This window comes from Agelaius tricolor, unplaced genomic scaffold, assembly GCF_023055355.1.
Source record: "Agelaius tricolor isolate 1412-34295 unplaced genomic scaffold, bAgeTri1.0.p SCAF_19, whole genome shotgun sequence".
NCBI lineage: Eukaryota > Metazoa > Chordata > Aves > Passeriformes > Icteridae > Agelaius > Agelaius tricolor.
In genome coordinates this window covers 5,619,682-5,644,944 of record NW_027269279.1, presented here as the reverse complement: position 1 = coordinate 5,644,944, position 25,263 = coordinate 5,619,682, and the positions used below count along the sequence as shown (strand labels likewise).

Below are 25,263 nucleotides of genomic sequence, written 5' to 3'. Positions count from 1 at the left end.
GTGCAAACCACCATGAACAGCCCTTGCACCCAACATGAACCCACACAGGCTCCCCAGGCAAACTGTGTGTCAGCAAGATGTGTCCTCAAAGCCCTGATCCACAGGGCTGTGAAAGCAGCCAGAGAAGGTGCTGAGAAACAAAACTGCAGGAGGCACAACAGGAAACAGATCTCACACTGGAGGGCATTGGAGACAGAAAATAAATCTTCTCTTCCCTGTCTCATGCGCTGCACTATCCTAGCATCAGCTTTGTATTTACAGCACCTGGTCACACTCAGGTCCTCAGGGGTGGTGAGGACCTGGCACAGGGTGCCCAGGGAAGCTGTGGCTGCTTCCCTGGAAGAGTCTGAGGCCAGGCTGGATGGGGCTTGGAACAGCCTGGGAGAGTGGAAGATGTCCCATGGCAGGGTGAAATGGGATGATCTTTAGGTCCCTCCCAACCCAAACCATTCTGTGAGGGTTGCTCTGCTTAGGTGGAAGCTGAAGGACCACAATCCCTCCAACCCCTGCTGACTGCTGTGTTGGACCACACAACATCGTGTCACCAACACCTCTGTTCCTCTCCTGAGGCACAGAATGAGGGCTGCAACCTCCTGCCACCATCCCATGGATCACCAGCACCCAACCACGAGAGCAGAAAGCACTGCCTGGGCAAGACTGATAAAGAAACACCACTAACACAGCTAGCACTGCTGCTGCCATGTTTCCTGCAGCACTTCTGCCACCTGCCAAGGAGCAAAATCAACCACTTTGTTCTGCAGGCTGCTCTGGCACCAACCTGTGACTCCTGCAAGAGCCCCACCAAGCAGTTGTGTCAAAGTCAGCCAGTAAATGGCACAGGACACAGCCACACAGCCCAGGTGGGCATTTCTGACCTGTTGTGTGCCTTCCAAGGTAAAATCAGGATCTGCCCCTTCCACACCCACCTCACCCCACAGCTACAACTCTGGGGCAAGGAAAGCAGGGGCACCAGTTGGTTGAGTGAAAAGAAGGTAGTGCATAGAGCTGTGCCAGCTCAGGTGGGCTGGGGGCTGCAGCTCCTTCAGGCACATGGAAATGGCAGCAGCCCTGGGTGCTCCAGTGTAGCCAGCCCTCCACTGCCTGAGGGCTCCAGAGGAAGCAAGGGAGAGGATTTTGTATAAAGAATATCTCCTGCAGCCACCATCTCTCCATCTGACTTCCACCAGCTTTTGGTTCAGGTTCCCCATTTTAAAGAGGGAGGATATTGCTACTTCCCCACCTCAGAAGGCTCTTACAGAGCTGAGTTAATGATGGGGGTTTGGTCTCTGAGAATGTGGATTACAGGAAGTATCCAAAATTACTTATTCAGTTTTATACTCTTTGCTCTCAGAGAAGAAAAATCCCTCCTGCAAGGAGGACAATCAGATCCACTGGCTTGCAAAAACCAAGATGCATGGACTTCTCCTTCTGTCATCCTAAGCAAGGCATTCAAAACTGGGAATTAAAACCACGACTGATCTTTGGTTTCTTTGGCTCCTTATTTCAGAGTTTCACCTGGAAAGAGGCAACAGAACTGCTTGTTTCCATGATGCTTCTAGGGCTGTGGTAAAACCAGGTCTGAGTGTATCCAGCACCACACAAATGCAGCACTGTGTGGTTTCTTGCCTTCTTGTCTCACTGCAAGTCAAAGCATGGGGGGCTGAATAAGAGGGGAAAAAAATGTACTTGTGCATGTAATCCAAGAGAATCACATTTTCCTGGAGTTCAGGCAGGGCACCTCCTCCTACAGAAGGCCTTTTTCCTTCCTCTCAGCAGTTAAAGTGCATTGACCCCGATTCAGAGCTTTGGAGAAGATTCAAATCCAGCTCCCTCCCTCTGCTGCTAAAATTGCAGGGTGTGCATGGCCACTCCTCTGAGTGTCAGAGCTGAGCTCTCTGCTCCATTAGCACGGTGAGGTGTTAATTAGGGCAGCACAGGGGACAGGCACTCACTGGACACATGTGCCCACCTTTTCTGAGAGGTTAAGGAGCTGCATAATTCTCTGGAGCAGCTGAGTGTGGAATCCCTGACATCACACATCACCTCTGGCCCCGTGTCACAATCTCCTTTTTAAACAAAGAGTCTGAAGGATATTCCTCTGAAATAAACCCTGCTGCCCACAGTGAGAGGGTTGGATGGAGAAGGTGGCATATTCTGTATTTTCCTTACAGACAGGACTTTGAATAGGGTTGCAAAAACAACTTGTTTAGCCATGCCAGGGTAGATGGTTTGGTTTGACTGCTCTAGGTTGTAACATTTCTTCCTGCAGCACTCAGCCACCATCAAAGCAAGACATTTCGATGAATTCAACTTGCATACTTTGAGAATTTGCACTCCAATAAAAGTCATAAACCAAGGAATATTAAGTTTGCTCATGGAATGAAAACATCACTCTTTGCCCCAATCCCCCAGATGCAATCAGGGTCCAGGTCCTCAAATCCCTCAGAGCTTGCACCCTGCTCTGCTGCACAGCACCAGCAGATTGCTTTTTTTGCCTGATTTTTTTGCCTGTTTGAGGAGCTCAGAAGTTCCCTGCAATAATTCTGCAGCCATCTCTGGATCATCCATTTCCTGCAGGTCCCACCCTGAGCAGTGCAGGTACAGCCATGCTGGAGGTGTCTCAGCATCCCCATGGCAGCAGGCACCTGATGCTGAGATGGAAATCCTCCCCCTCCTGCACTGACCAGGTCAGGAGCCACCAGCAGCTGCTGCTGCCCCTGCCCAGTTCAGTTCTTTGGAAATTACAGCTTCAGCAAGCAGAAAATGAGGCTCAGTGATTCTCCAGCCCCCAGGACCCCCGTGAGGTCAGTGCTTGGTGCACCTAAGGCAGGGTGGGTGATGGCAGGTCCAGCTCACAGGCTGAGAAGGGAATGATCTCCCTTCACCTCCCTCAAGACAACGTTTTCTCCCCATTTAGGGCACCACATCCTCCTCACAGCTCATCCAGCCAGGCCAAAGAGCCCAGGAACTCCCAAGTGCAGCACCCTGACACCCACACCATTTTCCTGTGCACACCCGTGTTAGAGGCACAACATTTCCCAGCTCCTAATCAATCAGTCCTCTCCTAATGAGCACTTAGCATCCAAATTACCTTTCCTAAAGGCCATTTCGCAGAGAAGGGTTTCATGTTGTCATCCAGTCTGCCTCTGCTGCCTTCCAGGAGCTCATAAAACAATTATTGTCCCACTGCATTGTCACTTCAGCTATGGATGCAAGCAGCTGATGAGATTGATTGCTTCCACAATACCCAATTAACCCACTCACTCTGCAAACGATTGACTTAATCAAAGGCAATTAGTGCTTGAATGGCTACAGCAGACAGAAAGCCAGGATTTAGTGGATGATTCAGGTAATGTTGTACAGACATCTCCTTGGCCTTCTGAGGGAAAACATCCTCACCAATGCTCAGCTCAGAGCTGGAAGGAGATGGAACCTCAGGTCGGTGGTGTGAGGTGGCACAGAAAGGGACTAGGAACACACACTTCTCTCTACTGAGAAAAGGAGAACTTGCAATGGCTGATGTTCCCTTTTTCCTACTTCTTCTGCTCATGCAGGGCCCAGAGCACCAAGCAGTTGACCAGACCTCAGTGACCAACAGGTCCTGAAATGGTAACTTGCCTCTGATAGTCAGATCCAGTCCTCTGAGCAAAGCCAACACTGTTGTACAAAACCACCTTCAATATTGATTTCTTCCACAGCATCTTATCCCACAATGTATAAAAAAAACAATCCAAAAGACTCAGTGTGGAGGCAAGAGCACATTTCTGTAGAAATGCTGGTGTCAGTGTCCTCAGGGACTTTTTCCTCCAGACAAATCACCCCAAACTGGCCCAGCAGAGACCAGACAAAGCCTCACATGGGAAGGTCAAGAACAACCCATGACACCTAAAGCAGAGGACAGAGATCATTTTAGATCACGTGAGGAACAACTCCAAGGCTGAAACCAAGCATGGAAAACCAATTCTCCAGATCACTACAAGAAGATATTGTCATCTTGATTTTGTAATGGTAAAAGGTGCTCCCCAGCTGCTGGGACCAGTGTGGAAAATGGAGCCAAATGCATCACCTCTGTGGACAGATCATGGGGCTGAGCTCAACTACACATCCAGATCCTGAGGCTGACAGAAAGAAGACAGGTCTGTGCCCCCACACAGGCACGGGGCATTTAAATGCAAGGTCCATGCCCAGGCTTCCAGCCCCACTTAATCGTGAGTACACTTGCACTGGTGGCTCACAGCTGAAAATCCAAATTGCTCCTAAGCAAAGCCCCAATAATAAAGCTGAAATCCATTAAGCCTGTGATGTTTGCCACTATTTAAATCAGATTAAAATTGTGCATGACACCACTAAGCCGAACAGTCAGAAAACACTCTTGTCAAGTCTGATGTTTCTCCATGTAATCCAGACCCCCCTTCTTTCAGCGGGTTGTCAGTTAAAAGGAGCCACAATAAGAGATCATGTACCTAATCCAGCTTCCTAAGCTGTTTTTAACTGGTTTCTTTAATCACATGTTGGATTCCCCACGGAGCAGCTCTCAGGTGACAAAGACATTAGCAGAGCCATTCATCCTCCTGGGAGGGATCTCAGGTGGGATCACAGGGATCTCAGGTGGGATCACCTTGCCCCTGCTGCCACTGAGTGCAGCAGGAACAGGAGCCTCTGCAGAGCTTGGGAAGCCATCAGTGCAGTAAAAAATGGGAAATCAGGGCAGCAGGGGGTGGCAGCCACTGCAGGGTGAGGTGGTGCAAAGGACACTCATCAGAGAAAAATCTTCTTTTGGTAGAGTGATATTGATCTCCCAGTGAGCACTCACCTCCTCTGAAAATGCTGTGTGAGAACAAGTATGAGAAAACACAAATTATACAATTCCCAAGTCTTCACCTGACTGCTGCAGGCATATCAGGTTTAATACAGAAGACAGCCACATCCTCCCTTTTATCAGTTTATCTTATAATTGACCATCGATACAGTACAACTTCCGTGGTAACTTAATTATTGAGCAAGTGTTTACATATTAAAGATAAGGCCACAGCTGCCTGCTGCAAGCCCAATTTGATTGTATCTGCTGGGAGATGTTACAACCCCGTGCTACAGAAAATGTCTTTACTGGAAGCCTTGCACTTACATTGCTGAGAATTGAATGTGGAATCTAATTTTACTTGGAAATCAAATGCTTCCTCTTCGAGTGGCATCCCTGCAACACCCACCTGGGAGCTTGCTTGGAGAAAAAAAAATCCTGTTACAGGTAAATAACCTTCAGGTTTTGCTCTTTTGCAGCCAGTCTTTCATAATAAAAGGCAGATGAAAGGTGGGAGGTTCCCTGTGTGATGCTCAGCCCGTTCAGCAGCAGTGAGTGCACTCAAAGCCTGATCCAGCTGCCAAGCTGGGTGTAAGGGCAGGCATGTGGCACTAACTCACAATAATCCTGCAGCAGTTCACCTCAGGAGCTCAGTTCTGAGAGCCAAACCACTCCCAACCACAGGGCAAGGATCCTCCTTGGGTGAGACATAAACACTCCAAAAAACCCTCGCTGCAGCCACTGTGAGTTCAGCTCAGATGTCCTGCAGCCTTCCCTCCCCGCACCTGGAGCAGCTCTGCCACCATCCCACACCATCATCCCCAGGGATGCCCACACAGAGCTGGCCCTGCCTGCACCTCTGCAAGGCAAGGGAGAGCCCACCTGCAGCCCCACATGCAGAAAGCCAGGAGCTGAGACTGAACAAGGGCAAGGAACCTTGACACCCTCCCCATGCACCAACCTGGGATTGGGATTCACCAACCTGCAGCTGCTCAAAACACCTCCAGAGCACCAGGAGCCACCTGAAGGTGTGGATTTCACACAGGCATCCTCAAACCACACCTAGGGCATCAGGCTAAAATAGTCCCTGAGCCTGAAGAGCTTTTGATGGATCGGTTCCCCACACCAATAAATAAAAGCTCAGCCTAGGCAGCTGCTCACACAGATCAATGCAAGCAAGGATGAGATTAATTTAAACCCCCAACAGAGCTGGAGAGGAGTCAGCAGAGAAGTTCACCACAGACTTTAGATGAGTTTAGGACTCTGTGTTCTGGGGCATCCTGGAATAAAGCATTCCCCCACACAGGCAGCACTTCCATACAGTCACAAATCATGGAAAGCCATTCTCACACCTAGCACTCCTCTTTTTCTGCTTTGAACAGAAATCCAAATGGCTTCAAGCAGATCTGCTGCAGTGCTGCTGTTGGCTCCTGAATGTCTTTTATTGAGTGTTCAATGCATTTACAGTCAAAACTTCATACAGGAAAGCAGAATTTTTTAATTTAGGACTCGTTTCTGCCCTGGCTGCTGGTGTTGCAGCTGTCCCAGAAATCAGCTGGTACACGATGCTCTGGCAGCTGTGCTATCAAGGAAGGAGCATTTGGCAGCACAGCCACAACCTCCAGGTTGCACAAGGACATTTGCACACTTTGATTTTTCCAGAACTATCACCTCCCATTCCCTGGAGCAGCATAATCCCACTTAATGAACTCCTGGAATTATATAAATCAAGGCTAAATTCTGTCCCAATAAATCATCGACCAAAATTCCCACTGACTTAGCTAGGCTAAAATTTTCTTCCACCCTCTGCAATGCATGAAAGCTTGAAATTCACTCCCTGCTGAGCAGCCTCATTGTCTTTTAGGTATTTTGGGGATATGCTGTTTGTTACTGCCATGCCTGTGTCCCTCAGGGGCTGCCCTGGTTATGAAACTGGAGGTGGCTGCTGTGTCTGCACCTCAGCAGCAGCAGCAGCATTTGTAAAACCAGTCCCATTTAGCTGGGGAGGCACCTCCCTGTCCCATTTCAGTGTAAGTATCCCAGAAGTGGGCTGTGGACAAGTCCTCCACTGCTGCACCAGGGATTTCAAGGTGAAAACTCAGGTGAGTTCACTACAGGGGGAAAATGCAGGTGAGTGTGGGCTGGTGTCGGCAATGAAGAACCAAATGCTCTGGTATGGAGCTGAGGCTGATCTAACTCTGCTGCATCTCTGGCAAACTCCAGAAAAAGACATGACCTCACCCTGGAGAATGTTCTTTATCTGGTGAGAGACAGAAACTGCCCAGCCCTGCCCAGGTCTCCAGAGTAAAACAGATCTTTCTGTAGCAGAAATTGAATTAAGCTACCACGAGTTGCCATGAAAACAGCCTTCCCTATGTTCTTTGTTATCCTATTGCTTCCTGGTCGTTCCCTTCTCATTAGTGGAAGAAAGATGCCCCAGCTTTTTGGTCCTGTGTCATTACTCAGGGAATGTGAAATGTGCACAGTGTAAAATCACTGAGAAACACCAGACCTGGAGCACCAAGAACTACCCTCATAAAGCACATAAAATACAAAGGGATGACTCTCCTATTCTTTCCTTAAATGTTTATCATCCAAGACATGGAGAACAAAGCCCTGTACTTCTCTTCAGCTGTCTCCAGTTGGTATAGGTCTATTTATTGACTGCAAAAACTCAAGGTTACAGGAACAGGCAGCCTGAGCAATATCAAAATACACTAATTCAAGCTGGTTGACCTCAAACAGGGAAGCTCAAGGACAGGAGTGAGTCATGATAATTATATTGGGGTGTTTCACACATTTATTGATCTTATAGTCTGTCCTCACCAGCTGGACAGGCTCTCCTGGGAACCACTCAGGGCATCCCCAGGGAGCATCCAGAGCACAGCCCAAAACACAGGCAGCACATTCAGCTGCCACAGCCTGGAGGGGCTCAGACCACCTCACCCACCAGAAACTGCACTAGTTCAGCAAATTCAACCAACCTCAAGCTGACCACAAACTCAATGCTTTTGATTTGAGCTGATAAATGTAAATATTTCTGTTACAGGATGACACAAAACGAAACATTTCTTAGGTGTGCTTTTTTGAGAGAGGGGAAAAAAAAACCTAACAAAACGTTTTGCACAAAACCCTTAGAGGGAGAACAAAAAAAAAAAAGAACCAATGCCCAACTATTTAAAATTTCATGGGGCAGCCCTTACACCTTTCAGCAAGGCTCACACCCACTCTGCTCTGCTTCCCCTGCATCGAGCGTCGCTGCTGCCTCGCCTCTTGCACGAGAGCTGCTGCTCCTTGGCTAATTATAGAAGCTTGGATCACAGCTATGCTGAAGGCAGCTTGACAGAACCAGCTGTTAAAATCACAGCTGGATCCCAAACCAGCTGTGAGCATCCAGCTTCAGCTCTCAGCAGTGCTCTCCCCCCTCCCAGGGCTGGCTGCTCCTCCTCCCCTAAGTTCAGACCCACAGGTTCTCACCTGCAATTTTTGGCTGCCTAAATGCTTTCCTGCTTTAGGGGAGTTGAAGACATCAGAGCTTTTCTCTTTGCTAGATGTTTTTCTTCCTACAGCAGCTATCTGTAAGATCCATCACCGCCCCATCACTTTGTCACTGCAATGTTCATGGATTTCCTGGAAAGCATAACAGCAGTCGCTGGCCTCTTGCCATAGCTCAGAGAGATAGAAAAAATAAAAATGCACCAAATTTAACTCTAAAAGACAAGCTTTTGCATGTGGAGCCCTCTCCTTTGCCTTTTGGTGGCGACTTTGTATCCTCATCAAGGCTGGGAAGTGGCGCAGCCTCTTCCCTTGATTCCCACAGAGCCCCGGGAGGCGGCACTGCTCCCTCAGAGGGGTCTGCACCACCTCTGAATCAGCACTTCCAAACAGTCCTGAAAGGCACTGAAAGGCTTCTCCAGCTCCTGGTCATATGATGCCAGTCCTGTGGAAATGTCAGCACAACCTGGCATGGGAGCAAGTCCCTGCCACAGCCCTGCTCCCTTGCACGGGAAAAAATAATGGTGAGACAAACCCTGCTGTCATCTGCCCCTGCATCCTCCTCCTGAGTCCAGTTTGTTAAACAGCCCTTTGATGTGCCTTGTCCTATTTGATATTTACACCATTTGTATTGTGAATTTGCTGACAGGGAGCAAGGCTGGGACCCACCACAGGCAGGAGAGCCCTTCCCAAACCCACAGGGATGCTGCAGAGGGTGCTGCCAGTCTGGCTGGGGCTTAGATCTGCTCCTGGTTTCTTGAGTGGATTTTTTGAAATGGATCCATTTCCTTCCAAGGCAATTTGGTTCAATGTTTGTTCACTCACTGTGTGAGTTTTTGCTTTGCTCTGGGTGAGGCTGCAGAGAGCAGAAGTGACCTGCAAAGCATCTCCCCCCATCCACTTCCCATGGCAGCAGTGCCAGGGCACACCAAGGCAGAAGAAGAAGCAGTCATTTGTTTTAAAGCAATGACTGCATTTCCCTCAAACCCCCAAGGAGAGGATGGGGAAAGGTTTCTTGGAGCAAGTCCTGACATGGAGTTGTGTAATGTTAAATGCATAAAGGATTACACTGGGAAGACATGAAAAGGAGACTGAGCATCAGCAGTGGGGTCCCATCTGCTTCAGCTGAACATTCTGCCCTGCAAACTTTCCTCCTTCAGCCATTTCAATCTCTCTCCAGAGCCTTTCATCTTAAACTCTTCCTCTCTATTAGACAAAAGGTTTTGGAAAAAAAACCAAAAACAAATCAGGCCTTAATTCCCCTTTTTTGTACCCAAACCCCACAGCACAAGTGCCAAGGCATGGATGCCAGACTTCACAGAGCCCCACTGGGGTCCTGCCCTGCTCCTGGGGCTGCCAAGGTCACACCTGACACACACCAGGTGCTGCACAGGTGAGGGGGGAGCAGGGGGGCTCAGACCCATCCAGAGGGGCTCAGACCCACCCAGGAGGGGCTCAGACCCACCCAGGGCGGCTCAGACCCACCCAGGGGTCTCCACCTCCCTGAGGGGGTGTGGGAGGGGGAGCAGCTCCCTGAGCCTGGCTCCCAGCGTGACTCACATCCCGGCCAGGGCTGATGTCAGGGCTGGAGAACAGAAGCTGCTCTGTGGCTGGGCAGCAGCAGAGGAGGTTTCTGTGCCAGGCAAGGTTGCTCCCTGGAGGGATGCTCATGCTTTAACCCACTCCTGACAAGAGCACAGCAGCCTCCAGTGACCTTGGGCTGGGCTGGGACAACTGCAGGGTTTGCAATTCCCACCAGGCACTCCCAGCCCCAGCCCTCTGATGGAAACCCCTGGACAGGGGCTGCTTTTGGGGGCATCTGTACAGCACTCAGAGCAAAACAAAACCCAAAATGCTCTTGAGCATCCTTGAAATGCTAAAATGTTCCTTTAAAAAGCCAATAGTGGAGGCTGCATCCTTTCTGGAGAGGACCAGAGCCCTGCTGCCACTTAGCCTGACATCCTGCATCCCTCCCTGCCATGCTCCCCACTGCTCCTGTGACCACAAGGAGAAGCATCAGCAGAACCTGCCCAGCACCAAGCTCACAGCAGGCTGCAAAACCCAGCCAAGAAGCCAAATTCCCTGATACAGTCCCTGCCTGGCTGTGATGCCAAATCCCTGCATTCTCTGGGGCACTGAGACAGGGCAGAGCTCCATGCCAGAGGTGCAGCCTCCCTGTGCTGCTCATTCAGCCCCAGATCAGCCTGTCCAGAGATCAGCCCCACCTCCAGCTGCCCTGGGTGCCCCTGCCAAGCAGAGGAGCTGCTCCTGGTGCCAGCTGGGAGGAGGGAAAATGCAGCCACACTTTGGGACCCTGCAGCCAAGGCCTCACAGACAAGGGCAGGACTGAGGGCAGAGATTTGGGACAGGGTTTTGCTGAAATCCAGAGAGAGCCAAACCTGGTGCTTTGGTTCGGCCAAATACTGGAATCAGTTGCTGGGAATTTACTGGAAATGGTGATTTAACAGCAGGCACCACTGATGCAATCCTAGCACACCAAGCACCAACATGCCCTGCAGGGAACTGGTGCCATGACTCCCTACCACAAAGCATCTCCCTCTCCATGCCCACACCTCTGCTTTGCAAAAGCCAACATGAATTCTCAACGTAATTTCAGATTTTCACTGCTTTTTAACCATGCTGCTATTGCTTTTTTATTTCCATCTCTAGGTCTATGAGGCATCTTCTTACAGGGATTGGAAAGAGAGGCTAAGACAGCACAAAAAAGCATCCCACAGTGAGGGATGCTCCACAGATCCTGTGACAGCCACATCTTCCTGATGCACGCTGCTGCCCTGAGCCACAAAAACAAGAGCTTCCCATCAGTGAGGGGCAGAGCAGAAAATGATGGAGCTTCTCTCAAAGCCCTGCTCTAATGCTTGAGCCTTTCAAGCATCAGAAGAGAATTTAATCCATTTTATAACTAGCATCAGATAACAGTGACATTAAAAAGCAGTCAGAGCCAAGCAGCAACTTCTTTTGGAGGTTATTAAGTAGAAATAAATTAACTTATTTCTCTATATTGAAAATTCCTCTCTACAGACTGAGATCAAGGCTGGCTAAAGCTTTTGACAGCTGTTTGCCCATCAGTCACATCTGCATTGAGGTTAAATAGAGATTTACACTCACAGAAACTTCTGAAAAACTCAGACCTTTGGATCAAGATGCAACCAGTATTTTCAGAAGTTCAGCTCACAAAATGTTAGAAGAGCCAATTTTAATTAGGCTTTTTCTACATTTCTATATATGGTGTAAATCAGGAGGCAAGTCACTGGCATTACAGGAAATATTCCAGCAAAAAAGCAGAATGAGGGGAAAATAAACTCTTTATATGCACAATATAATTCACTTTAAAGACACCTAACACAGCCAAGGCATTCAGGGCCATTTATAAATTCACAGCATTATGTGGCACTAAAGCTTTTACTGTGGTGTTCAGAGCCCAACGTGACCTGGTGTTTATACAGTGACATTTCAAACCTCACTGCCCTCAGCAGAAATACCTCCAGGGCCAGGGCTTGGCTTTGGGTACAGGAACACAAACATCACAACCCCTGCAGAGACTCCAGCACTGCCCCAAACTCTGGATTTGGGTACAGGGACACAAACATCACAATCCCTGCAGAGATTTCAGCACTGCCCCAAACTCCAAGCAGACAGTGAGGATTAGAAACTGGTTTTGTTTAGCAGAGGACCCGTGGCCCATTCACAAACCACTCTGAGCTGCCATTGCAACATCAGTGACATGAGCTGGTGGAGCTGCTCCAGTCTTGGACATCTGGACAGTGGGACACCCAGACACTCAGACACTTGGACACCCAGACACTCGGACACCCAGACACTTGGACACCCAGACACCTGGACACTGGCAGGGGCTGCCCTGGGCTGGTGCCGCAGCCCCGAACAAGGGGCGGTCAGAGCCACAGCTTCACTCCCACCCCAAAGGCTATTTTTAGCACAAGGAGATGATGTAAGCTCATAAGGAACTGGGGGAAGGGAGAAAAGGATTAAGAAAAAACCCACAAAACGATGCTGAAGTATTTCTGTACCTTGTCAGGTCAGAGAGGAGGCACAGCCCTGCGCTGCACCATGGCCAGGGACACTCGCCCTGACCATGGCAGCACAGCATGGAAATGATGCAGGATTGCTTCACACACACCAACCCAAACCAGGCAATGCCACCCAGCCCTGGAAGGCACTGGGATGCTCCTGCAGACCCCAGGGCACCCAGGCAGGTGACCTTGCTCTGCACCACTGCCCTCTCCTATAGCACACGGTGCCTGCACAAAGCCCAGGGAGATGCTGCTGATAACCCCCCACATGGCTGCTCTTATCTCGTGGTTTCTCTTACTGCTCCTGTGAGCTCTGTTTCCTAAGGAACCAAGGCTTCTGTGAGCATTGCTCATCCATCTCTCCCTCTGGCTTCTCAGCATCTTGGATAATTTCAGCCAGATGTGGCTCCTGTAGTTGCTGAACACTCCTCTCTCTCTCTCTTGCTTATAAAGCAATGGGGTAATTTAAAAAACCTTCCTCATCCCCAGAACCACCCCAGTGGTGGGGCACTGCCTCTCCTGTGTGAGGGGCTGGCCCCTCCTGCTCTCACCTTACCCCCATCCTGCTCTGTGTTTGTGCAGGGCTCAGCTCAGCATCACCCTGACCCCGCTCACCTGGGAAAAGCCAGCAGAGCTGCCCTGGAGCTGGTGGGAATATAAAGAGGAACATCAGCCAAGGATGTGGGCTGCACTAGGGGAAAAAACAACAGTGAACTAAATCTTCCTGCTGGTCTGCATGAGAGAAGCTGAGATGGCAGCTGGCTACCATCCTGACCACACACATGAGCTGGCTCAAAACCCTTCCCAGTGCTAAAAGCAGCTCTTGATTAGCTGACAACCACTCAGCCACAGGGGTTTGGTTTAACTCTCTTATTTAAGATGCAGGTCCAGTGTCTTGTCAGCAGCTAAAGGATGCTACAGGAAGGACTTACAGCACTTCTCCCCACTTACAAGAAGCTGGTTTCACACATCAGCTCTGTCTCACCCTTTTCAATTCACTCCACAGGGGTGATGCTCTGACCACAGAGCAGGTCCAGTGGGATGGAGCAGTGTTCCACATAAAGACTTCCAGACAGCATAAACCAGCACAAGCAATAGGAAAAAAACCCCAACAACACAACCCACCTTTGTCTCTCTTGCACCTCTCATGGGAGCCCAAATCTGGGAACACTCTGCCACAGCCCTCACACTGCTACAGTGCCCCGAATGGGGACTTTGTAATTTCTTTAAACCTTCTCACCAGCACCCTTTTCTTCCTGGTCCAACTGTCCTTCCCTGCAGCACAGGAGCTGCACCAAGCCCAGGGCAGTGATTCCCTGGCACAGGTAAGCCTGTGTATGTGACAGCACCTGGGGAAAACACAAACACCACTGTGGGGCAGCACATTTCCCACCACAGCTCCATCTGTGCAGCACTAAAAACCTGCACACTGCACAGACTGCTCCCCTGAGCCTGCAGCCCTCTCTACTCTCACCTTCTTGCAAGCACCCCCCGGTCAGAAGACCTTTCCTGTCCCCATCCATCCATCCATCCATCCATCCATCCATCCATCCATCCATCCATCCATCCATCCATCCTCCCACCCGCACAGTGTCCCCACCCCTCCTGTCCCCAGCCCAGCTCCACCCTGGGCTCCACTGCAAAGTTTGTTTGTTTGCAGAGCAAAGGGAGGGGATGGTTCTCCTGTGGCTTCACACCCCTCCTGCAGCAGCAGCTCCTGAAACACCACGCGTGTTCGGGGCTCAGCAAAGGCCACCAGCAGCCCTCAGGGTGATGCTTTATTTCTTTGCTCAGTGCTTTGGGCTGTCTGATGTGCAGAAAACCCCGTGTCCTGTGAAGCTGCCATTAGCACTGGTTTGCTCCCTGGGTGCTGCTCAGCCCTGTAATTTCCTTCTGAGGCTGTGAAAAAATCCAGAGCAGAGCTGGCGTGGCTCTGACACCCACAGCTCCTCAGTAGCTGGAGGAAATGGGGTAAGAGACAGCAGAGGATCAGGTCTGTCAGTTAAAATAATTGGATTTGAACTGCAACACTGCTCACTGTTTTGTCTGATGAGGCCCAAAATAAACTGCATTACATCACTGCAGGTCACACTGAGCTAATAAGGGTCTGTTCCTCACACTGGGGAAGGACATTTTTGTGTCCCCTGTGTTTTCTCCAGTGCTTTGCAGTCAGAGCTCCTTCCAACTGTGTGAGTGCAGGGGAAAATTAATTCAAACTGCTGCCCAAATTATGCAAGAGCCTCATGGAATGGAAAGTGCACATTAACAGATTTTACTATTTTAGGGTGTTCTTTTATGTCTCATAATTTATTTTGCCATCATATTTGCAGACAAATAGGAAACAACACAGAAGCCAAGTAATCCTAAGGGTGCTGACAGAAGATGGTACAAGCAAATAGGCACCTCCAGAGAAATGCTACCTGAATAAACCCCAGCTCACCTGAATAGTGACAACATGATCCATCCCACAGCACTACAAATCCAGGAATGCAATCCAACAGAGCCTAAAGCATCACTGGCTTTGCTAATATGCCCAAAGGTTTGCCTGTATGTTCCAGCTTTCTCAGCAGCTCCAGTGGAAGCTCACAGGCCACCTCAGGTTGCAGTAGCACCACATTATTTTACTCTGCAACCCAAGAGGTCATCTCACCCATCTGTGGATAAAAATAATCAGTCAAATAATCCCAGTCCTCCAACTTCCACCCCAAAGGACAGGGTTCAAACCTTCACCTGGTGCAAATCTGGACTCCTCCAACACTTCCATGGGACCTGTGACAGTTTTTAGCAGCTGAGGAGCCCCAGCTTCCCAAGACCAATGAATGAAAGCAGTCAAAGCTCAAAGGGCAAAACAATTCCCTTCTGTTCTCAGCCACATTCCCATTCTCTCATCTGCAGCCTGAGATGCATCAGAGCAGCTTCACCTTGACCAGTGTTTATCATCACAGTGCTCCAGCCCTGCAAATACCATTCCCTTTTGCTTCCTCCACCCCTCCCTTGGTTAAAATAAATCCCTTTGATTAAGGGAAATCAAGAGCACCCAACTGAACTCACTTCCAGCAGATCCTCTTGGAAGCACTGCCATAACTGCCAGCTATCAACAGCAGTGGAAAACAACCAAGCTTTATAAAACTGATCAAAGTATTTTTAAAATTTATCAAACCTTACAATAGCCTTGAGATACAGATCCAGACTTTGATGGCAATTACAACTGTCCCCTGTTTCCAGGAGAATTCAGCACCCATGCCCCATTAAACTCCTTTAGGAGGGACAATTAGCTGGAGACTGACAGTAATTTTGCCAGTTCATTTACCAGAAGGGATAAAGCAAACCTGAACCACATTAATGTGAGAGTCTCAAGACTGGCATCATTCTGAGCTGTTGTACAAGAAATGTACTGCTAGAGAAAGGAATGTGGCCATGGTGTTAATTAGGATTGCTGGGGTGTAAATAATGTTTTGTTTCATGAAGTCTGGCTAGGGCAAACAAATTATTTAGCTCATACTACAGCTGAATGAAGAGCTCAAATGTATAAGAGGATGTCTCTGGGAATCAATAGTGGATCACTGAAACATTTAATCACAGTTTTACTGATCTCACTGCACCATCTGAGCTCTGCAGTCAATGGTGCTGATATTCTCATTAACAACAGAACCATCAGTCTGAAACAATAATGGGGCAGAGGAGCTGAAAGGGCTTGTGCTCCAAGGCTTCCTAGGGGAGCAAGGAACTCTAAATCTCCCTTTTAGGAGTTTCCACTGTGATCTCCTGTCAGAAGCCAGGGCATCCCTCTGGCTGCCCTGGATGGCTCGAGTCCCTGCCAGGGGGCTCAGAGACCTTGGCATGGAGTCAAAGACACCTGTGCCTTTGATTTTAACCCATGGAAACAATGACCAGCTTTATATGAGGATTCACAAGCCACGAGAGTTTAAGTAGAATGATAGTTAGTTTGTCACAAGGTAGAAAAATAGAATTTTAGGGTTTTTAGAATGGGGGTTCAGAAGCCAAGATGAAGGGATTTGGGCGTGCCTTGTCCTTCTTTCTTCTTCCTAGCCTCCATCTTCTGGGTGATGGTGGCACTTTTGGATTGGTTTAGAATAGAAGCTCACTGTCTAACATAGGTGATAAGTATTGGAAAATTATTGTAAATAAAGTACATGTAGTTTTTAGTATAAAAATATAACACCACCTCTGAGGCAGTCAGTGTGCCATGGGCTGACTTGCTGGACAGACCTCAGCAGGTCAGAAAAACAATGTTATAGATAACAGAGAATAAACAAAACCACAGCTGAGCAATCCTGACTCCTTCTTCAGTCTCAGGGCTGGGAAAAAGAGAATTTCCAACACCTTGGGGTCACCTTGACCACAGAAACCCCGAGAATCTCCCACTGAGGGTGAGTGGCTGTGAGTGCACATCCCCAGGAGGGGAGATCTCGCTGGGGACTCAACCAGCACCCATGGATCCACAGCCAGGCTCAAGAGCTGCTTTCAGTGCTCAGCACTGCCCACCCTGGGGATTTCTGCACATGGGAAGTGTCTTTGTTTCCCAGTTCTGATCCTGCTACTGGCATCACTCTGCAGCCCCTGAGGCAGAGGTTTCCCAGCAGTTTGGGAGATATGCAGGACCTTTTGGGGCAGCTGCTGCCTTTGCATCCCACACTCCTCTGATTCACCCCCCCCGCCCCCAGTTTGCTGCATCCTCCTGCCAGGCTTCCCTGCACGAGCCTCTCAGCCCTGACCTGCACATCTGACACTCCTGTCCCAAGGCTCATTTCTCCTGAGTCTGGCAGGAGAAATGCTGTGAGAGCTTCTGCCTGGCATCTACAGGCTCCAGACAGTCTCTCCCCAAAGGATGTTCTGAAAGACACTGAATTTCTGACCAGGGGCTCCATCAGGCTGCCTGGAAAAGGATGTTGCTCAAAACTATTCCAATATAGCATTTTCTTATTTTTCATGCAATTATTGAACAAACATCAGAATGCAAAATAGCCCCTGGGACTGGAAAATGGAATTAAATCTTCCAGCAAACATGAGAAAATGGATACTGACATTTCTATTAGCAACAAAATGTTTCATGCTTAGAAACTGGTAACCTGACACTGCTCCAGGGAATTCAGGAGGGTGAGGAAAAATGGTTTGAGGCAGCATTAGGAAGGAACAGAGATAGAAGCACACCTCAGTGAGACACAGCTGGATGTGGGGTGGGCAGGAGGACACCCTGGTGTTGGTGGCACCGTGGTTTGCTCACAGACAGTTCAGGTCAGTGGAAAAAGCAGCAGCCCAGCCCCTGTGCCATCCCCAGCTGTGCTGAGCCTGGCAGGGGCAGGCACAGGAGACCCAGCAGTGTGAGCAGCACAGGGACAGAACAGCCCCATGGCACTGGAATGGGACAGGAACTGTCCAACACACCCACCCAGGAACATTTCTGCTGGGGACATGGCCTTGGCAGTGCTGAGCCAATGCTGGACTCCATGACCTTTAAGCCTAAAATATGGTGTGACATTCAGAGTGTGACATTCAGAGTGTGACATTCAGAGTGTGACATTCAGAGTGCTGCCTTCCCACAGGACACAGGGTTTTCCCTGGGCTCTCTTCTCAGGACACAATCCCAGGAAACATCCAGAAACATCCAGGTCCCAGCCTGAGAGCTGAAAGCTGCATCAGCAGCTGGTTTGCAGGACAGGCTGGAGAAGGAGCATTTTTTGGCACAGGGTGAAGGACAGGGGGGCAGCCACCCCTGGGGGTTCTGATGGTGCAGCAGAAGGGAGTGTTTGGTCTGGGCATCCCCAGCTTTGTTTTGTTGTAACATCAACCTGGTCCCCCTAAGGAGGAGCCACCTGCCAAAGCTCCCCTTGGAATTTACTGTCCAGGACAACTAACAAATGGCATTCCAGGTCATTTGTGTGGCTCCTGTGCTGGGTTTTGGAGATAGTGCCATTCTCAGAGACACTTCACAACCTAAAATCACTTCCATGATGCCCACCAGCCTGCTTCTCTTCCCCTCCTCTTCCCCAGAGCACTGCTCACTGAAAATGGCTCACCCTCTTCTCTTCTATTCTGTATTTAATGGCTTTTGAACTTCAAAGAGAGGTGAGAAAACCCCATCACTTCAGCATGCAGTTAAATATTATGCAGCCACATTACTGAAGAACACCTACAAAATACAGTGCTAAAATAAACTCCCCTTTGAATTCTTCTTATAATATCTTTCAGAGAGCTCAGAACACACTGCCCTTCTTCCCACACAGCACTGAAGCACCTACTTCACTTTAACCAGGTACACACTCTTCTCAGAGTCAAAAGGACTCATCATGTGCTTAAAATTATTCATTTTCCTCAAGTACTTGGTTGAATCCCAGCTTTTATATCCAGAAGTTGCACGGTAGAAATTGGAAACATTATTCTTGGGTGGGTATTATACCCACATTGGCAGATACATTCAAAAATTATCTAAGAAATCAAATTATTTATTGCTAATAGAACACATCCGACTCCAGCAGACAGCTTTTATAAAAATCTAAAATAAGAATGCACCTAATGTACTCTCTGTGAATATGGATACTCCCCACACACTGTGTGCCTCATGTACACAATACAGCAGAGCTGAAATGCTCAAAACATAAATTGAGAATATATGAGATCAGAATTTAATTGTGGTTTTCATAACAGAAAACTGCTGGAGCTACCTGCCTATTATCAGTCTTGAAAAGCATCATGAAAATAATATTTTAACCTTTAATCTGTAACGTGGTCTTTGCTAATAAAATTATCCCAGAGCCATCCAAGCACATAGCTGGTGTCAACTACTTAAAATGCAGAATAAATTAAATGCCACTTATATATAGCAAAGAAATACCCAGCTAATTTCATGCACTTTCATGCTGGTGCAGCCAGACCACAAACACAGTGGAGCTCTGTGTCTCCTCTTCAAATCCTGCTCTTCTGCAAGAAAATCACCCAAGCCACTGCTCTGCTATCCCAGCCCCTGCAAGGCCACTGTCACCTGCTGAAAGAGCTCTGAAATGAGCTCTGAAACAAACACAACACCTTTTATCTCCAGCTTTCAGTCCAGCTTCACACCCCCTGCTCCAGAAACAAAGCCACTGGTGCTTGGCCTGACCTGCTCCTGGGGAAATCAACAGAAAGGCTCTTGATAACTGATTTGTTTCCATCAGGTATCCAAATTCCCAATATTCCAAATCAAATGCAGGGAATGCCAGAAGGTGTCACCCTGATTTTTTAAGTTTTTCTAACCCTTCTGATGTTTACAGTCTTGTAACAAACCTTCTCACACACTTTATGTAAATTACTTGTTGTTTTGCACTCTTTTCTGGAGGACAAGAAATTTGATGGACTGCTGGTTTGTCCAGTGCCATTGGAGAGGTGACACTTCTGGAAATCTATAAATGTTGGAGTCAGAAATTAAATATCTCTCTTTTACCTTGAAAGAGCAGCATGTCCACATTGTGTTATTTCGTGTCCTATAGTGACAAGGAGGGATCTTGTGCACAAGACCATACTTACTTCTACTCAATGAGATATGGGCAATAATCAACATAAAGAACATATAAACAGAGAGGAAGAACATGGAAGATGCTGGACATCAAAAAACTTATCAGCCAGAAGTGTCTTTCATTACCTGCAGAATAAGGCTCCTGCTTCTCACTGTGGATGAACTCTTTTCTTTCATATTTGGCTCTGATCCACTGCTCCCGCAGTAATCTGGAAAAAAAAAATACAGAGAACAGGAAACATGGTCCAAGATACACTAAGAAAGAAGTCAGAACCATGAATTCTTCAATGAAAGCACAAGTGTGATTTAAAAGTCTTCCAAAAATCACATTGTACAGTCTGGAGTCAAGGGTTTCTTCTGCTTACAGCTGGACAACAATAAATCATTTCCTTGCACATCCAAATTTATTGGAAACTTATTTTGAAAAATTAGATTGAAAAATTAAATTTGCACAGATTTAGCAGAAGAGCCTGTCCCCACCCACCCAATCAGCCTCTGTAAAAAATTCCCTCAGTATATGAACCATTTTAGACCTAATTTTCTCAGGCCACATTCTTCAGTGAACAGGGTGAGTAAATTAAAAATCCCAACCACATACAAAAGAGAGATTATTGCCCTGAAGATAGCAATACAGAAGCAGAAGGTGCTGAAAACCCATCTGGCCAAGCTCTTCCAAACTCATACTGCCAAGTTTAAGAAAGCAGTCTATGATGCATGGCAGCAAATATGATTAAAATGTCCTTTACTTTTAATACTGAAATAATACAGATGATTTATACACCAAGACCACAAATTCCAAAAAGGAAAAAAATACCCCAAAGATTTTTTTTTCTATTTTATTTCATCATGAGTGTTTGAACCAATGAAATAACTTTGATCTGGAATATGCTGGAAGTTGCTTCAAACCATTTTTAACTGAACTTATTTCTTAATTGCCCTAGAACCCTAAATAGCCCAAGCAGGCAGATCACACTCAGAAATAAAGGCATGTGTTATCCCAGCTTCACAGCAGACATTTTGGAGCTGCCTACACTGAAGACAGCAAAAGATCCCCCAGCACTGAGTGTGTTTTATAAAACCATCACATTTCAACACATCAACCTCTCTGCCAATGAAAACTATTCATATGCTTAATCACCTTTTCTTTTTTGCTGATTATGCAAACCAAATGGTGTCTTTTCAGCAGCCACATTCCAGACATGCTCAAAGAACATAAACATACCAACATTGCTTATGAAAATTCATCTGCAGGTACAGCAAACACGTTCAATAAATCTGCAAGACACTATCCAATGAGAACTGAGGCTGTGATTGGTTTCCTGGCAATAAAGGAGGAAATAATTACATAGATTTTGTTCCCCTATTGTGTCAGCTCCTTGGCTGGGGCACCAGCCTTCTCCCCAAGGCCTGGGGAGCACCACAGCTTCCCTGCCCCCAAAATCAGCTGTGAGCTCCAGCTGTAAAACAAACAAAGCACCAGATCTGCCTCTGCCCTTCTGCTCCTGTTTCCATGGCTGATCTTTAGCTGTTACACATCTGCCAAGTTTGGCTGTGAGCTCTGAGCACCCATCTCCCCTCTGCCGCCATCCTGTGCTGTGCTCTGGGTGCATCCCATCCTCAGGAGCTTCAGGGGCACTTTGTGCAATCACAGAAAGCTTGGAAGGGACCTTAAAAGCATCCAATTCCAACTCCTCTGCCATGGGGTTGCTCAAACTCCATCCAGCACCCAAGAGGGCTCTTCTGGGTCCAGCAGGATATCTTTTCTGGATCTGACATCCACAAACATAGAAGCCTGATGACCCAAAAGGTGGCACCCAAATGCCTGCTCTATAATGCTGTCACTGATCAGCAGAACTACCAAAACTTAATCATAAAATAAACACAAATACTTGAATTGACTATTCTTCTTGCAATTTTTCCTGGCCAGCTGCTGTGGACAGCTTGTTATCACTGAAGCCAAACTTGGACCTTTTCATCAAGATGATCAGGGATGGAACTGGGAGGAAGAAAATTCACACCACCCTCAGCTCCAGCTGACGTCAGTGGCTCCAGCAGGAGCTGCAGCTGCTCTGAATTCTGGAATTCTGAGAGTCAGCCTTCCAGCATGGGCTTTAAACACAGCATAAATTGAGATTCATGGGCAGCAGTGGGAAAACACTCCTGCTGCAGGATGAGGCTGTGCAGGAAACACCCTGCAGGGCCCATCCCTGGGGATGGATAAACACTCCTGCTGCAGGATAAGGCTGTGCAGGAAACACTGCAGGCCCCATCCCTGGGGATAAACACTCCTGCTGCAGGATGAGGCTGTGCAGGAAACCCTGCAGGGCCCATCCCTGGGGATAAACACTCCTGCTGCAGGATGAGGCTGTTCAGGAAAGGCTGCAGGGCCCATCCCTGGGATAAACACTCCTGCTGCAGGATGAGGCTGTGCAGGAAACACAGCAGGGCCCATCCCTGGGGATGGATAAACACTCCTGCTGCAGGATGAGGCTGTGCAGGAAACACAGCAGGGCCCATCCCTGGGGATGGATAAACACTCCTGCTGCAGGATGAGGCTGTGCAGGAAACACCCTGCAGGGCCCATCCCTGGGGATAAACACTCCTGCTGCAGGATGAGGCTGTGCAGGAAAGGCTGCAGGGCCCATCCCTGGGGATAAACACTCCTGCTGCAGGATGAGGCTGTGCAGGAAACACCCTGCAGGGCCCATCCCTGGGGATAAACACTCCTGCTGCAGGATGAGGCTGTGCAGGAAACCCTGCAGGGCCCATCCCTATGGATAAACACTCCTGCTGCAGGATGAGGCTGTGCAGGAAAGGCTGCAGGGCCCATCCCTGGGGATAAACACTCCTGCTGCAGGATGAGGCTGTGCAGGAAAGGCTGCAGGGCCCATCCCTGGGGATAAACACTCCTGCTGCAGGATGAGGCTGTGCAGGAAACACCCTGCAGGGCCCATCCCTGGGGATAAACACTCCTGCTGCAGGATGAGGCTGTGCAGGAAACACCCTGCAGGGCCCATCCCTGGGGATAAACACTCCTGCTGCAGGATGAGGCTGTGCAGGAAACCCTGCAGGGCCCATCCCTATGGATAAACACTCCTGCTGCAGGATGAGGCTGTGCAGGAAAGGCTGCAGGGCCCATCCCTGGGGATAAACACTCCTGCTGCAGGATGAGGCTGTGCAGGAAAGGCTGCAGGGCCCATCCCTGGGGATAAACACTCCTGCTGCAGGATGAGGCTGTGCAGGAAACACCCTGCAGGGCCCATCCCTGGGGATAAACACTCCTGCTGCAGGATGAGGCTGTGCAGGAAACCCTGCAGGGCCCATCCCTATGGATAAACACTCCTGCTGCAGGATGAGGCTGTGCAGGAAAGGCTGCAGGGCCCATCCCTGGGGATAAACACTCCTGCTGCAGGATGAGGCTGTGCAGGAAACCCTGCAGGGCCCATCCCTGGGGATAAACACTCCTGCTGCAGGATGAGGCTGTGCAGGAAACACCCTGCAGGGCCCATCCCTGGGGGAGCACTTCCCTGACTGCCCAGAGCTCTGCCCAGAGCATTGCTGCAGTGACCCCAGAGCTCTTGTGCAAGAGGGCACCTCTGGGGCAGCCAGCAGGCACCACGCCCCAAGGGGAGCCCTAAGAAGCTGCAAAATGTTCCAGCTGGCCTCCCTCAACATCTGGCCCTGAACAGGAGTGGCTGCAACTCCTTAATTTCCCAAAGCGCATGGGAATCCAGCTGTGCCACTTTCCCAGCAGCTTCCTGGCACTTCACACACTCTTCCTCTTCCCTTATCATCACAACCCCAGGCTCTTTCAGCAATAATTTCCCAAAACCCAGAACACACCACAGAGGAGCCCACAGTTTGGACAACTCAGTGCAAGGCCACCAGCTGCTGCTTCTGCTCCAGGGGTTATTTATAGAAAGCAGAACAACTGCAGTAAAAGAAACCAAAACAAAAGCCCAGCTAGGACAGCGAGGAGTTCACCACCTCCCTTCACTGCAAGAGAGAAGCTGAGCAGGGATTTCACCACATTCACTCTCCTGGACTAGATGCAATCCTGCCATAAAAAGCTGCTGGTGCTAAACCCCAGTTTCACCAGCACAGCTGTGATGAATTCATAGAGGAGCAGGAATGTGTCCTGGGATCTACAGGAGCTGAGAGCAATTGCAGGGCAGAAGATCCTCAAACCATGCAGGGATTGCATGAAAACAGCCACCACTTCCAGCAGACTGCTGGCCTGATCTTAATTTAAGTCTATCTTCAGGGCCTTCAGAAATAGCTGTTGCTGTGTTTTATTTGAAATGCACTTTTCCAGGTGTGAATATGTGTGTGTGTAACCCAGGGCAGACACCACATACCCAACACAGGAGCCTCCATCCAAATCCACCTTTGACTCCAAAAGGATTCTGTGACCAGAAAGGACTGCAGTAACAGCCCCCTGGTATTTTACTGCATTTCTGGTGATGGGATAATGCAGCAAATCAGCAAATATATTATTTGTGTTTGTTAAAAAAAAAAGTAAGTGCATCATTCCTAAACTGTGGAGATGCATCAGCTTTCAGGATCAACTCCAAAAGCTTTAACAGCCCACCTAAAGTCTGTCAGGCTGCTGGTTACAGGGAACTTGTCATTTTTTGGCAATTAGAACAGAAAATTCATTGTGCTCATCAAAAACCTTGAGGCAAATCAAAAAACCCCACCAACAAAACAAAACACTAAGGAAACCCACAATTCAGAATAAGGGAAAATTCATCCCCCAGATGGGAAAGGACTGAGCTTGAGTGGGGACAGCAGGTCCAGAGGCTGACAAAGCACTGCCCACACCATTGCAGGCACTTGTTTGCTTTCCTGACCACCCACACGAACACCAGGGCTCTGCCCAGGGGCCAGCAAGGAAGGTTCCAGAAGAAGCCACTGGAGCAGTTCTATCTTGGTCCCACCCACTCAAAGCTCACAGCAAAAAGCACCACAGGAAGAGCTGCTGAAGCAGTTTAATATCAAACTGAGGCTGCATGGCTGCAGTGTGCTGTGTGGAGGAGGTGCTGCCCAGCCAAATTCAGTCTCTCCAGTTTATTTTTTCCCCCAAGACTGATTTTCTCTCAGCTGGGCTGGCTGGTGCACTCCAGAGCACACCCACAGATGCTGCTCACAGAAGCTGTGGCTTTTCTGGAGACACATGACAGACAAGAAACCCCAGCCAGAGGTGAAAGTGGCCCAAAAGACATCAAACACCCCACACTACCACTGCCTAAGTGCATCCTTGTGAGGCACCATCAAGTCCAAGAAAGACAAAAGAAGTGAATGTCAAACAGAAACACCATCTCCAGAAGCCACATTTGCAGCTTCTGGGATTTGTCAGAGGTTTTTCCAGCAAAAGCCAACGTGCTTTCCACAGGCAGCCTGGTGGA

The 25,263-nt window shown here is 48.8% G+C and overlaps 1 protein-coding gene across 1 annotated transcript in view; it reads right to left on the bottom strand.

Moving 5' to 3' along the window:
• ADAP1 (ArfGAP with dual PH domains 1) overlaps positions 1-25,263 on the bottom strand; it is a 50,401-nt gene that overhangs the window by 8,460 nt on the left and 16,678 nt on the right. Inside the window, exon 4 of the mRNA XM_071444023.1 lies at positions 19,982-20,064. Within this exon, the coding sequence (XP_071300124.1) occupies positions 19,982-20,064 (83 nt within the window). The remainder of the gene's footprint in view (positions 1-19,981; positions 20,065-25,263) is intronic.